The 16,189-nt window shown below is 32.9% G+C and overlaps 1 protein-coding gene across 1 annotated transcript in view; it reads left to right on the top strand.

The window, feature by feature from the left end:
* The window catches only part of RBM46 (RNA binding motif protein 46), a gene marked incomplete at its 5' end in the record, with an annotated part of 37,478 nt that overhangs the window by 2,865 nt on the left and 18,424 nt on the right, over positions 1-16,189 (top strand). The window contains 2 exons of the mRNA XM_080797010.1: positions 528-995; positions 1,728-2,510. Of these exons, the coding sequence (XP_080653136.1) occupies positions 528-995; positions 1,728-2,510 (1,251 nt within the window). The remainder of the gene's footprint in view (positions 1-527; positions 996-1,727; positions 2,511-16,189) is intronic.

Genomic DNA, 16,189 nt, shown 5'->3' with positions numbered 1-16,189 from the left:
ATACGATGTTTTGCCTTTCTACTAGTAGCCAGTGTACTTTATTTCCTCAGAAACCTCCAATTAGCTTTCTGTTAGACTTAAGATAAAGTCTTGGCCTCTAGCCACCTGGATGGTGGCAGTACAACTTTAGTACTGCCTCAAGTATGTGTTAGCTGTACAGGCCTGTGTGCTGTATGGTGTTCTAACATACAAAACACTTGCTCTTTATTAATATATCTGGAAGGTTCGTTCCCTCATTTTTTTCTCATCTCCTCTTAAACCTCATATGATCAGAGAAGGTTTACCTGACTACCGAGAATATCAACTCTTCTGTGGCTTTATTTTTCTTCATAGCACTTGTCATTATCTCTTTTCTCTGTTGAATATAAGCCTTATGAGGAAGGGTCTTCTATTTTGTTCACTGTTGTACCATTAATATCTAGAATAGTGCACAGTGCATAGCAGGCACAGTAAATTTGTGGAATGAGTGAATCATTGAATAGTGCATATAAATATCTTATTAGAATTTGTTTATTTTTGTCTTTCAGGTTGGGAAGGTCCCCCTCCACCTAGAGGCTGTGAAGTTTTTGTAGGAAAAATACCTCGTGATATGTATGAAGATGAGTTAGTTCCTGTATTTGAAAGAGCTGGGAAGATATATGAATTTCGACTTATGATGGAATTTAGTGGTGAAAATCGAGGGTATGCTTTTGTGATGTACACTACAAAAGAAGAGGCTCAATTAGCCATCAGAATTCTTAATAATTATGAAATTCGACCAGGGAAGTTTATTGGTGTGTGTGTAAGTTTGGATAATTGCAGATTATTTATTGGAGCTATTCCTAAGGAAAAGAAGAAAGAAGAAATTTTGGATGAAATGAAGAAAGTTACAGAAGGAGTTGTAGATGTCATTGTTTATCCAAGTGCAACAGATAAGACCAAAAATCGTGGTTTTGCATTTGTTGAATATGAATCTCACAGAGCTGCTGCCATGGCTAGGAGAAAACTAATCCCAGGTAAACTTGCCTTTTAAAGTTTATTTTTTCATATTAACCTAATTGTAAATATGGAAAAATGACAGCACCTTATAGATTGATATTTTGATTATATGTAATGCCCTTAAAGAGATACAGAGATTTTTTGAGTAAGGAGGTAAAATAAATAGTTCTAAAAAGACAGAAGAAGTTGTCCCTATAAAATGAGTCATTATCTGTAATAATATATGAAATTACTGAATATATACACATATACACTTTTATTGTGGTGTTAATTGTTGTTTGGTAGAAATCCAAAGGATGGTACCTAATTCTTTTGTTAAAGGTCTTTTTTTTTTTTTTTTTTTAAGATCTAACCCATTTCAGAGAGAAAGAAAGCATGCACAGGGGGAAAGGGATGGGGAAGGGCAGAGGGAGAAAGAGAAGCAGGCTGCCCACCAATATAGAACTCCATCCCAGAACCCTGAAATCATGACCTGAGCCAAAGGCAGATGCTTAACTGACTGAGCCACCCAGGTGCCCTGATAAAGGTCTATTTTTGAAATGTATTTGTACTGTTGACTCTTGAATTCCACTGTAGGTTCTGGCTGGGTTTGCCTTAGTAAAAACTTTCATGGAGGTTTTCATGTGAGAAACTGTGTTTAACCAAATATACTGATATTGGAGTTCCTGCTTCTTTCGAGAAAGTTTTATTTAATAGTTTTTGACTTTTAGTTGTTTTAATTGTCTTCAGGTTAATTTAATTTTTTACAGGTACATTCCAACTATGGGGCCATACCATTCAGGTAGATTGGGCTGACCCAGAGAAGGAGGTTGATGAGGAAACCATGCAGAGAGTTAAAGTTCTCTATGTAAGAAATTTAATGATCTCAACTACAGAGGAAACTATTAAAGCAGAATTCAACAAATTCAAACCTGGTGCAGTTGAACGAGTAAAGAAACTTAGAGATTATGCTTTTGTTCACTTTTTCAACCGAGAAGATGCAGTGGCTGCTATGTCAGTTATGAATGGAAAATGCATTGATGGAGCAAGTATTGAGGTAACACTGGCAAAACCAGTAAATAAAGAAAACACTTGGAGACAGCATCTTAATGGTCAGATTAGCCCTAATTCTGAAAATCTGATTGTGTTTGCTAACAAGGAAGAGAGCCACCCAAAAACTCTAGGCAAACCACCATCTCTTCCAGCTCGTCTCAATGGTCAACATAGCCCAAGCCCGCCTGAAATTGAAAGATGCACTTATCCATTTTTTCCTGGAACAAAGCTTACTCCAATTAGTATGTATTCTTTAAAATCCAATCATTTCAATTCTGCAGTAATGCATTTGGATTATTACTGCAACAAAAATAATTGGGCACCACCAGAATATTATTTATATTCAACAACAAGTCAAGATGGGAAGGTACTCTTGGTATATAAAATTGTTATTCCCGCTATTGCAAATGGATCCCAGAGTTACTTTATGCCAGACAAACTCTGTACTACGTTAGAAGATGCAAAGGAACTGGCAGCCCAGTTTACATTACTTCATTTGGGTAAGTTTAAAAATACTTTAAATAATTATTGTAGAATAAGAAACTAGGAAATACTATTATTAAAAATTATTTTGAATTGGTGGTATTTAACATAAATTTTACCTCAGTTTTATGAATTCATGGTAAATTTTGTTGAGACTTTTCTCTTGTCTAATCTTCCTATATTTAGCTTTTAGCTTTTTAAACATTACTTAGGGGAAAATTTGGATTTTATTTACAGAGATCATGATCTTATTTCCTTAATTTATTGTTTTTGTAATGACTAATCTTCATTTGATAATTTCTATATAATTTACAGGATGTTACTTAAACCAGCTTGTAAGAGTGTCCCTGCATCTTTGGTGAAGTCTACACAGTAATCATTTCGGGGGGCAGTGGCAGAGAGTTGGTAAAATCAGAGGTATTTCAGATGGGTTATGTGTAGACACAGCCTTATGCTCACCAATCTGGAAATTTGTCATTATTACTCATGAAAGACAAAAAGCATCACCAAGAGGTGTTTATGACCAGTATCTTCTTAATTTCATGCTTTTAAAAGATTAAGTTTACTTAATACCTTTGAGGGATAGTTAAAAAGGCTTTGGTAACAAAACATTTTGCATTGTGAAGGAAGAGATGTAATATCACTCTGGTATTTTCTTCTGTTTTTTATTGTTATGTTAGCGCCCCCCCCCCACTTTTTCTCAGTTTTTTGACAGAGTTATAGATTGTGTTTGGTGATTATTTTGTGCTTCAAATAATATTTATTAGAAGAATAGTGGTTTCTTGAAGATAACAGTAATGAGTCCCCAAGAAGGATCATAATTGTTTCTTGATTATAATTGTCAAACTCTTAGCTTAAAATTGATTTGTTATATGGTTGCAGAACCATACTACTGAAGCTTATGTCTGTTTAAAATTGATACTCTCAAGTTTGTTAAAGAGAAGGCAGTCTAAAAGGAAAACCATTGCGAAGGGGGGAGGGAATTTTATACATTGTATAGATGTATTTTATACAGTGCTTATTCATGCATAACCACCATAGTATGCATGTTTTTAGGAGAATCTGATCATCAGAATTTCAGGGCTGAAGGTAGGGTTTCTTTCAAAAGAAACTTTTTGGTCATGTCCTCAATTATTAGAAATGTTAGGGAATTTTACAGTCATTGAAATTAATAAATTCTTAAGTATGATTTTCATTAATGCACAAAATAGAAGCCTTCCATTTTTTCTTTTAATAAAGACAATTTAAGTTAAAGATTAAAATTACATGGACAGCAAATAATTCAAATTAGGGTTCTTAGAAAAAATGGATCAAATTATTTTTTTGGACTGGAATATAGGTAATTAGTTGCTGAGCAAGATTTTTCAGGATACTTATATCTGATCTAACATGGTAATGCTAAAACATACTTCTGTCCCTCCTCATTTCCTTACAAATTTAACTTAGCTTAAATTTCCAAGATTCTTAAAATAGTCTTAGTTCATATCAGATTTTCCAGTTGGACATGATTTGCCCATCTGCTTATTCCATAAAGATCAGATGCTAATTGAACCAGAGGGTTTTCATCAGCTTTTAACTCCATTATTGAGATGGTTTTGACTGGAGTTCTAGGACCATAGTTAGTTTTATTGAGCTTACAGTTCCTAAAGAGAATCTTTGTTCAGGTATAGTTTTCCCAACTTGATTTTGTTTTTTATGGATGAAGATAGCTTCAATAAATGAAATACTTAGAGGACACAGTTTGCTTTAGTCCTCTATTTCAGATTTTATCAGCCTTATATAAAAGCTACTTATAATAAAATCGACAATTTCTGTTTATATTTTCTCAGTTTCTAATTACCATCAGAGAGAAGACCCAAGATCTAAATATAAGCCAAAAATTTTAATTAAACACTAGGACTTGTTTGGATGCGCTACACAAGGCTTTTGAGGCCTTATCTACAAAGTGACATAAAAAACCTTATTGCAGTTGACCAGATATGTGAGTGAAGGTTCAGGCAGCTGAGGAGAAGAAAGGATAGAATTTAGGGAAGTGTAAGAAATAGGGGTCTAGAAATCTTTGATCAGAAAACAAGTGCCTGACCTTTGGAGGTTATTAAAGTAGGGCAGGAACTATAGACAGCCAGGAGGTTACATGTTGCTAAATGGGAGATTAAGGTATATATATATTGAATATTGTTGTGGCAGTATTCTGGTTTGCTTTTTACTTCTGTTAATATTGGACTCTCGGGGCTTTAAAGAGTTGATGCCTTTTTAGGTACAGATCTAAAGGTTGCAAGGTTTTATTGGGTGGTTAAGGGTTGAGATCAGTTGGTAGTAGTGTGTTCTTAGAGGGTGAAGGGTGGTGTGTTCTTCCTATCCTGCTAAATATTTACATGTTTCAAGCATTGGATTTTTCTGAGATCTTGAGAGGTGGTTATTGGTTCCTAGAGTCTCCCAAATAGAGTTCATTAAATATTAAATCATCTTTTGGCTCTGTTTTCTTAAGGAATTTGAATGTACCTCTCCAGATAGTGAATTCGACTTCTATTTTAAAATGTTTTCTTTGGGTGTGGTAATTTTTTTTCTTTTTTTAAGTTTGTTTTCATACCCTTCTGTTAACCCTTTCAGTTTGATGTTATTCTGAGCATTATTACCCAGTCTAACCTTGATGGTCTTTGATTATTATATGTGATATAGTCATTTACCTTTTTATTTCAGAGTCCTTTAAGAATGTACTTTTGATACCCACATTGTTTTGGTGTTATCATGCCCTTTTTTTAGGTTTGAAAAATAAAACAGAAAAAATTAGACTTTAGTTAAATGATTATCATTGGTGTTATGAGGAAAATAGTTTTCTTAAAGGGATAATAGGTACCTAAATGAGTAGTACTAGAGGTCTGAGAGTTTACTTCTAGTGACCATTTAATGCTTTTAGTGGAACCCCAAAAGTTCTTGGTGGGTAGTTCTTTAAAATCAATTTTAAAAAAAATTGGGTTATTTGGTCCCATTTCAAGTGAATTCTATTTTAAGCAAAATACCCCTAATAGAAGAAGCTAAAAGCTGGGATTTAATGCCAAAATTGAAACCTCTTTTTTTTTTTTTTTAACTTCAAAGTTGGAGACTGTCTTCCTCTTCATAATGTCAGAGAATGATCTCCTAACCTCACTGGAAACTGATTACCCAACCAACGGGATGAGAAATTGTCACCTGTTTATATTTAGGAACCTGTAATATGTGAGATACTCAGTGGGTTTAATACATAGACTATATACCTGTGGGCTCAGAAGTAGTTTCTATGCTAAGTATTTGACGTATGGAGATATCATGGGTCATTGAATATCATATCTTTTTTTTTTTTTTTAAAGATTTTATTTATTTATTTGACAGGTAGAGATCACAAATAGGCAGAGAGGCAGAGAGAGAGAGAGAGGAGGAGGCAGGCTCCCTGCTGAGCAGAGAACCGGATGCAGGGGCTCAGGTCCCAGGACCCTGGGATCATGACCTGAGCCGAAGGCAGAGGCTTTAACCCACTGAGCCATCCAGGCGCCCTGAGTATCATATCTTTTAAAATAAGGATTTTCTAGTTAATAATTTTGTATCTGTTTAATAATGGATCCAGACTATGAGTGGGATAGTCTTTGCCTCTGTTTTGAATATGGGCCTTCCATATTTGCCACTGCTTTCCCCTGGAGGATTCTCAACCATGTTAAGAGTGGGATAAGCAAAATCAAGGAAATAAAGGGAGGTCCTGGAGAGCTACAGTTTTGAAGAAAGTCCTGGAGAATACTTACTGGAAGGAAGGAGGTAGCCTCAAGTGTGTCATGGCAGTTCACCTTGTTATATAATTTATTAGTAACTAATTGAAGGCAAGGCATTTCATTTCTTATTTCTTTCTATGTTTGTATAATACTGACACAAGTGGCATTTTTTTACTTGTATTGAACCACACCGAGCTTTCAAACAGCAGTAAAGAACCTCTGTCACAAATCAGCTTGTTCCCTTGATGTAATTTCATCATCTTTTGGCTGTGACTGAAGAAGTTTATTAAAGAACAACTTTTCTTGAATGCTTCTCATGTACTAAGTGTACTCTTGTAGCAGCCAGGAGTTAAATATAAATAAAACTTTGTTTTTGGTCTTAGGGAGTCATGATCTATTGAAGAAGGCAGAGACAGACTGCAGAAGTTTTGAGAGTACAAAGGAAGGGTGTGCCCACCTGATTTGAGTTGTAAATCTTGAGAGAGTTTGTGGGCAGAGGGGCACAACCTGAGCAAATAACTGCTAGAAAAACAGCATGGTGGGGGGTGGCTAATGGCAAACAGTTGTGTCTTGTATTTACTTTGGTGATTTCAGTCAGATTTTAAGGATTAGAAATTGAAAAGATGTAGACGTTAGTTAATTGAAATTTCATCAGTCTTGCTTTTTATAAAACTTTGCAAGGTTTTTTTTTTTTAATTTTTTTATTAGTATGACTATGTTGTCTTTAGTTGCTTTTCTTTTGAGCAAGTAATTTTTTTCTGGATGAATCCATTCTAAGTTGTGTGGACTATTTTATGTGTCATCTTATGGTCATCTTTTTAATATCTCCTATATTTTCTATTTTCAGTATTCATTTTTTGGCTGACTTGCATCTTGTTTCTCATATTTGACTTTGTAATGACATACTCTTTAGAATTTTTAATATTTTATGGTCATAGAGTGGTAAGATATTTAGATATATATTCCAAGCATGATAGCTGTTGTCTTTGCTAAACCTTTAATGTCATTAAAATTAGGTTTTGATTTTTGCTACCACTTGTAATTTGGTTGAAAGTTATAAAATAGAAGACAGAGTACAGAGTACAGAGTACAATGAAAGTAAAACTTCTGAGAAGTTTTAATCTGAAAAATAATTGGTGCTTTTTTTCTTATGAGCTATCATTATTTCCAGATTGATGGGCAGAAATGCAAAAATAAAATTTTAATTTAAAAAATTTGCTAACAAATTGCTTTGAAACAGAGAAACTTTTTTTTTTTTAAATTTAGGAAATAATTTTGGAGGACAAGCTAAATATATGTAATGTTTGTATCATATTTAAATGAAATTTATTATAAATAAAAGAAAAATAATGCCTTTAGAAAGTTACTTTTTCCAGTTTTAATTACAGACCTAACTTTGATATACTATTTCAAATTGATATCTTAAAGAAAAATAATCTGCTAAATTTGCTTTAAAATTCATCTAGTTAAAAAGGAGGGATAACATCAACATTTGTACATTAATTTGTTTTCATATGACCAAATGGTGAGATGAAAATTCCATTAACTCAACTATGTGTCTTTGACCCTTTAGAGGGCCCAGTGCTCATGAAAATGTATTTTTGTTCCTCTTGAAACATACTATTTTCTCCTGCAATATCATCATCTGGTATTACTCATAATTCTTATCTTATTAACACTTTTATATTAATGAACCGTAATTATCATGGAGTTAGTAATGTAAGAGAAGCAGCTTATTTAACACAAAGTATTGAGTAAAAATTTAAGAACCTATAGCCTCAATCACCAGAAATCGAGACCTTTCATGGCAAATGAATCATTCACTCTTTGTGTACCTCAGTGCCTTCACCTCTAAAATGTCAGGGTTTTTACTTGGTGAGCTTTAAGGATTCCTTTATCACCCCAATTTATGATTTTGTTTAAAATATAGTCAAAAATCCTATGAAGGACCAGAAATAACACTTGAATTTTTACATATATATATATATATATATATGCACACACACAAATATATATATTTGAATTCAAATAGTTTAAAACCAAGGGCTGCTTTTCTAGGAATTAATTATCAGTTTAATATCCCTTCCTTTATATAATTGAAAGCTTTCATCTCTCTCCTTCACAGCAGAAAAATGGGTTAAAAAAAAAAAGCAACGAGTCACCTATTTTATTTGCATTATGACAAGTAATTTCTTTTTGGTTATTTCCGTCCCTGAATTTTTCCAGTTAAATATAATCAAAACTAAGATTTTATAAAACAACTTAATTACTTAAAAGTTTGGAAATTTGCCTTCTTTTGTAACAGAGAATCTAGGAAAATGATGATGTGTATTAAAACATATCATGTGACCAGCATTTCCTTAGTTATGTTGTTAACTGACTAATGTGATCTGTGATTTCATTTGTTTTATATATTTATTTAATCATGTTTGATCACTTTTTCTTTTGTATCTTTGGTTAATACCTTCCTGAAATACTTGTTCTAATACACATTTTAACAGTAGCTACTGCTTTATTTTTAAATTTAATATCTGATTTTGTCACTTAATATTTAAAAAATAGTGGTTTGTAAATTGTCCTCTCTTGTATCAAATGCCACAATAAATTTTGCATGTATATTCCATTCTTAGATGTCAGCAGCAGTTTATAATTTTGCCACATGATGTCCCCTAAATACATTTTTTGGCATGGCTTGAAAGGAATTTCAGTGTTATATTGATATTTCTCTTCTTTCTGGCTTATTTTGGGGGGGAGGTAGACTCAGCAAAATCAGTGTGAAAAGCTGCATTAGTCTTCTGCCTGCCATGCCCTTATTTCTGTTTCCTATTGAAAGTTTGGTAGACAATAGTTACTTACGCTGTAGCAATATAATCTAGTGAGAGGACTAGTGAATGGAGACAGAATGTTTTTGAAAAATGGTTTTACTATGATGATTTTGTTCAAGTAATCATCTGTGCTTTTAACTACTTTGAAATTATTCAGTGCCAGTTGCTTCCAGGTCTTTTGGTTAGATAAATAAAGTATCTACTTTTATTAGTTAATTTCAGATAATATCATCTACTCTAGAGCAATTGATTCTCTGTCCTAGAGTAATACATACTCTATGTAAGGCATGGTAGACACTACCTCCAAAAATGATGCTCTTACTTCTGGGGATTCTAACTAGAAGTTTTAAATCATGAGAATATTAATAAGGCTGAGTTCTTTGTTCCTTAAATTTGTAGTATTTGCCTAAAGATACTCTAGTTATGTGTGAGCCATTATTCATCTCATAGTAAATGACATTTGGACTACAAAAATGACCTGTTTGTAGGTTTTTTTTTTTTTAATTTTATTTATTTTTATTTGACAGAGATCACAAGTAGGCAGAGAGGCAGGCAGGCAGAGACAGTGAGGAGGAAGCAGGCTCCTTGCCAAGCAGAGAGCCCGATGTGGGGCTCGATCCCAGGACTCTGTGATCATGACCTGAGCTGAGGGCAGAGGCTTTAACCCACTGAGCCACCCAGCCGCCCCTATTTGTAGGTTTTTATATACATAATGTGGTTCAAATTTTAAGAAAGTGATTTGTTTATATACCTTCCTGCATTGTTTTGATTCAGTAAATATCATCTGTATACCACACTGATAGTTCTGCTATAATTGTATCTGTAACTTTAGGTTAAAAGGTATATAGAAATGCAGTCATTAGAAAACAATCTGTTGTAATTGTATTGCCTGATAATTTGGTGAGTGTACTCAGAAATGTCTCTTTCTTTTGTGTTTAAACAACAGAGCTTGTTTTTTATAAGCAGATTAACTCGAGGGATTTACATTTGAGTAAACTTCAATAGATAAAAAAATGTAAACTAGGATATACAATTCCAGCTTCCTTATACTCTATGTTGACCTTCACTTTTTCTCATGTACCTTCTGATTTTCTTTCATTATGTTTTCTAAAAAGGATATTATTACTAGAAATACTTTATTTTTTCAACTTTTTTTTTTTTTTTGTAATTCTGTTTTGTATGTAGATTTTTGTAAGACTGCAGGGCAAGCCCCATTAATATTTTTTCTTGTTGCCTTTGTTTCAGCAGTACACGTTCCAGTCTGCTTGTTTACTGGCCAGGTTATGGGATAAACAAATCAGTTTGCAGCTTATGTGCCATATATGTGTATGGCTTTTTTTTCCCCTACCACTGCTGTGTTAATTTTTCATTCAAGAAAGACCAAATCAGTATTTAAGAATCTATGAAAATTAAAGATTATTTTGGGCACAGAATGTATAAGATTCCAAATGAGCCATTATGAATCTTTGGAAAAAATGTTTAAAGTTATATTCTGCACTGTAAATTTAATAATTTTTACCAAAAGTAAAAAAATAATCCAAGCAAGGACATGTTTATTAATTTAAATGATTCTTACTTGTGTGTATTATGTCTCCATGTTTCCTTGAGATCTCACAAATTAAGTTTCCTTAAGTGATCAAGAATCCCTTAGGGATTCCTCAGTATGAAATTTAGTTTTCTCAAGTATGGAAATAGTGATGATACTAGAGCATTGGAAAGCTATTCCTTTTCTCTTAAGAACTAGAGGGGAAAAGGAGATACTAAGCAAAAATAGGATTATTTGTCCCATGAAAGCACTCTCCTAGCTTCTGAGGGGGATTTACACACATGATAAAATACTCATAATTGTTTTTCCTTTTTCATTTCTTAAATTTTTTTTCCTATGGTTTACTTAGCAGTAGACTTAAGATTTTTTAACTTCTTGTATTACAGTGCATCTAGGATATGTGTGATTTTTCTGTTCTTTTTGCAGTCATCTACTTTGATTTAGGTACCAGTGTTTATTAAAAACTTCACTTCTCTTGGTTTTTAAAAACGTTTGTACTTTACTTTTACTTATTTGTTTATTCTTATTTATTTAGTTCATGTGCAAACAAGGAGTTGCTACATTAGTGAACATGACTTGGGGAGGGAGATGGACAGACATTTTCATCAGTCCTCTAAGGCTTCAGAAAGTAGATTGGTGATATCAGGCACTCTTTCATTTGAATTGGTAACTAAGGGAATGATTCCATTGCCTTACTAAATGAGTTTTCAGGTAATTTCTATTTTCATTTCCTTCAATCTGATGTGCTGTATTGAGAATTTTTCTATGACAAGAAAAATTCTGTAGTCAACTCCCAAATATTTATACTTAGATATGAGATACGAATAAACCAAAACTAAATAATCCATGAATAATTGGCTTATTCATTTAATTATATTTGTTTATCCCAGGATTTGTTTACATGTATGGTTCATCAATTCAGGAAATTTACGCACATTCTAAAGCCCTGTTATAAAACCCAACTTAGGAAAATTTGGAAACTTCTCCTCCGCTCAGTTTTCTAATGGGGAGGATGGCATTATCTCATATTGGTGGAGTGCATGGACTTAAGTAGAATATTCATCTTCCCTCTATTTTTTTCTTTTTTTTTTTCTGGTAATGGATGTGGTTGTTCACTTTAATCCTCAATTAATTATCTATGAAAGCTGTGAAGTGGATTAAAGACTTTCTTGTTTATTTTAGAGAGAGACCACACACGAGCTGGGGGGAGGGCAGAGGGAGAGGAGAGCATCTCAAGTGGACTCTCTGCTGAGCAGGGAGTCTGACCTGGGGCTTGATTCCATGACACTGAGATCCTGAGATCCTGAGAATCTGAGAATCTGGGAATCTGAGAATCTGAGAATCTGCGAATCTGCGATCTTGACCTGAGGCGAAATCAAGAGTCAGACGCTAAACTGACTGAACCACCCAGGCACCCCAGGATTCAAATTTTAAATCGAAAGAATTGAAGCAATGGGAAATTATGAGTAGGAAAATAAAGCCAAGCAAAACTGAACAATTTATTGTTTAGGGTTATATGAATATGTGGCAAATCGTTGAGAAACGCAAAGGAATGAATAACACTTAAAAATTAGGATCATGATTACTTTAAGGGTTAGAAGGAGAAATTGGAAAGGATGCAAGAGAGACTTCTAAGTTACTGATAATTTTCTGTTTCTAAGCCTGGGGGGGGTGAGTACATGTTTTTATTCTGTAAATAATGTAACTGTACATTTATATTTTATATATTCTTTTTATATAACGTACTTTTACAGTTAAGTAAATAAGCTGGCAAAGAATGAAAGTTTGCCAACCAGCCAAGAGTTAAAAGCTTGAATTATTTTATCAAAATTAGAATGAGTCATTGTATTCTAGAGATTCTCAAATTCATGTAATTCAGGAATATAGGAAAGTTGTGTTGTTTCCAGACCAAATATTTTTATTCTGCTCAGACTATATGTGAAATGTTTTGTTTTCTTTTGGGCCCTATGGTTTAACTAATCCTTGACAACCAGGGAGGACTTGGAAAATCTAATGCAAAGTAGGACAGTGAACAATTGAAGAATTTGGGGCTTTTTAGTTTATATATTCTGTATTTACAGGGGAAATATGATTGCTGTCTTCAAGTGTTGGAAGAGCTGGCACATGGTAAAAAGACTGTAATATGAAGTTCAGGGGTTAGAATTAAGTCTAATAGAGGAAAGTTTCAGGGGGGCAGATTATGATTTAATATAACCCAGAACCATGTAAGTGTTTAAAGTACTAAAAGCTCTGTTTCACCCAGTTAAAAAAGAAAAAAAAAATCTTTGTTTTAAACCTGTTTATTAAACAAACGTATGGGGAAAGGAAAGATTCTGTACTAGACTATTAGAACTCTGAATTATCTTCCTTAACATCACTTAGAGCCTTGCTGTTTTGAAGCCCTCTGAAAAATGTCCTTTTCAAAACTTTAATGTAAGCAGGTTTGGCTTTGGCATTCTTACTCTCATATGAACAACGTTTTTGTTTATTATTATTCACTCTTTTAGACTTTCTGTTCTCCTTTTTGGTTTATTAACGGACAGCTGGCTGACTGTTAATCCTTGTTAATACGTGCATTGATTCAATAAATACTTACTGAACACTGTATTTTGTCTATAAAGTTCTGAGAGTTTGTAGTGAATCAGACCCAGTTGTTGCCTTCATAGTGTTTACCTTCTATGAAGAAGGTGCTCAGTTACAGTTCTGATAAACACTGAAGAGGTACAGGGTATATGAGGATACATAACTGGATGACCTGACCTAACCTGAGGTTGAGAGGGTTAGGGTAGGACATTGCACTTGGAAAGAATTTCAGCAAAATGAAATTCAGTACTTTAAATTTAGTATAACATTTAGGCTTCATAGACTAGAAGAGCATGGCATTTGGAGCCAGATTTCCTGAATTCAAATCCCAGCTTCATCACTTATTTGGAAAAGTTATTTTAACCTCTTTGTTCTTTAGTTTCCTCATCTACAAAAATGGGAATATTAACGGTATTTATCTCGTAGGGTAATTGTTTGTAATAAATGAGTTAAAATGTTAAAAAGCACACAGTAATGCCATTTGTGTATTTAAGTGTGTCATACAAATATTGAAAAATAACATTCAGAAAACAAATTTAAGACAACAGTTTCCAATCATTTATAATTATAAATATTAGTAATAGTTAAGACACTTTCGACATTTATATAGGTACTATGCTAAATGCCTTTATATATAATACATTATTCTGAAACTTCCTTGAGGTGAATATTACTTTAATGCCTATATGGGCTTTTTTGGTAACAAATGAAGAAACTGAGGCTCTAGGAAATTAAATAGTTTGCCCAGGATCCCCCAGTTAGCTAAGAGGCTGTGTGCACTTAGCTGCTCTTCTTTGTAACGTCACGTGATTCAAATGATAACTGACCTGAGTCTACTGTTAAACATTTGATAACAGACTGTGAACTTGTGGGATATTATTGGCCAGTTATTCTTCTAAAAATTAAAATGGAAGGAGATGGGTCTTTGTTCCATGCTTTTACATCATTTTCAGAGATAGTTTTATCTTTACCAGTCCTACAAGCCCATGTATCAGACCACTTTAGTGTAGTGTGGACTTAGGACATCTATCTCAGACCTAAATGAATCATTTGATTCTAAATTACAGAGATCTTGTGGACATATTTTGTTTACAAGGTAAATTTGGGATTTTAAAATTTAAGATGAACACTGACAACCAGTAGTGTATGTGTCAAGGTGGCAGATGATGTTTTCTTTTCCTCTTTCAGATGCTAGACAGAATCTCAAACTGGCAGTTTGTTTATTTCACGGTCCCTTGTTTGGTACTTTCATTTTGCTCTCTGATTATACTCAAAATATCTCAAACACATAATTCAGCCATATGATTTTTCACTCCAATTATATCTGTTTTTTTCATTGTTATTTTCTTGTTCAGGAACCAATAGTGGCTTGCTATTGTGGTATGATAAGGTCCTCTGAACTCCACATTCTCTTGTTCAGAATGCTCTCCTGGTTTTCCCTATCTTACCTAACCATAGACAAATACCTCTTTAGTTTTGATCATCTGAATTCGTCATGCTCATGGGCACTTCCAGGCTTTTCCAGGTGTTGTTCCCTTTGCTTGGAATATTCTTCTACTTGCTGTCATTTACTTTACCTCTTATATCAAGCTTTTCTTAGACATAATAACTGCTGAGGATGACTTGTTCTTTATATTACTCAACAGTCTAGTAATTTTTATATTACTCTTTATTTATTACTGTAAAATTTTTGACCCCTCAGGATTGTAAAGCCTAGGGACTTCATACTTTTTAAAAAAATTGTTATTGTTTACTGCATTTATATAATTCAGTACTGTCTTCTCCTTTAATAGTTAGCATGCTTTTCAAATAATTGAAAATTATCTTCATGCTCTAAGATTAAAAGATAAAGATTCTTATGAAAGATAAAGACTGTAACTTTGAGCAGGAACTGGAAAAGGATTGGAAAAGAAATATCTGAGATACGGAGTTGGCACAGTTACAGAACAATTACATTATGAATAGTGGTTAATAGGACATTTTATAATTTTATTTCAATTAAGTAGAAATGATTAGTGTATAGTTTTTAAAACACTGATGAAATGAGTATTTAAAAATAGTGAAATCCTTAAAATATAGACTTGGGTCATGGATTATTTTATATTAAAGATTATATATTATATATGTGTGTATATATATAAATGAAATTTGGATAGTGGAAGAATAGGAGATTTTGGTTGTAGCAGTATAGAATATATTGGATCAAATGTACAATTTTATAATTTTGTTGACTATTGACCAAATATTTTGTAATTTTATTTAAAAATAATTTAATATTATTTAAATTTTAAATATTTATTGACCATTATAGCTTCTTAAGTTCATAACATAAGCCATAGTTATATATAGTGCCATCTATAACATTTGTTAAGACATCACAAATGGAAAATAATTGGCAATAGCTTATTTGTTATATATTCTTTCTAAACTTATTATACTGTCTTGCATTTCTTCATTCTTCTAAACAGGTATAGAATAAGAAGATGGAGTTCTTTCAGTTTAGTTTTCTAAAGGCAGGAAAAACCCTGAAAATTCAGGTTGCTAATACAGAAGTTTCATTTGGAATATACTGGAATCCTGTGCATTCAGTTATTTTCTGTTTTGAAAAGAAAAAAGAGCAGTATGTCATACCTGAAAGTCTGAAACACAGTTCTTCATTTTTTTATACCAATTATTTAAAAATTTGTATGGAATTCTTCTTCAAACTGAAAACCAGTGAAATCTTCAAAAATACACAGTGTGCTTGTACAATTAGTTTTAAGTGATTTTTAAAACATTTCATCACATGTTTATAGAACAGTTCATATCTACAATGATAGGTCTTAGTGGATATAATGAAAATAAATACCTTAATTAGTAGGAATTTTACCTAGTTTATCTTTTTTTGGCTTTTACTTCTACATAACAGAAGACTAAAAATAATGTATCTAATGATTTCAGCTTTATAGAAAATGAGATCCTGTTTCTGATCTTTGAAATTTGATGTATCCTATTCTTATTCT

The sequence above is a fragment of the Martes martes genome (assembly GCF_963455335.1).
Source record: "Martes martes genome assembly, chromosome: 2".
NCBI lineage: Eukaryota > Metazoa > Chordata > Mammalia > Carnivora > Mustelidae > Martes > Martes martes.
The sequence above is the reverse complement of the archived record's forward strand: the minus strand, read 5'-3'. Positions and strand labels throughout refer to the sequence as shown.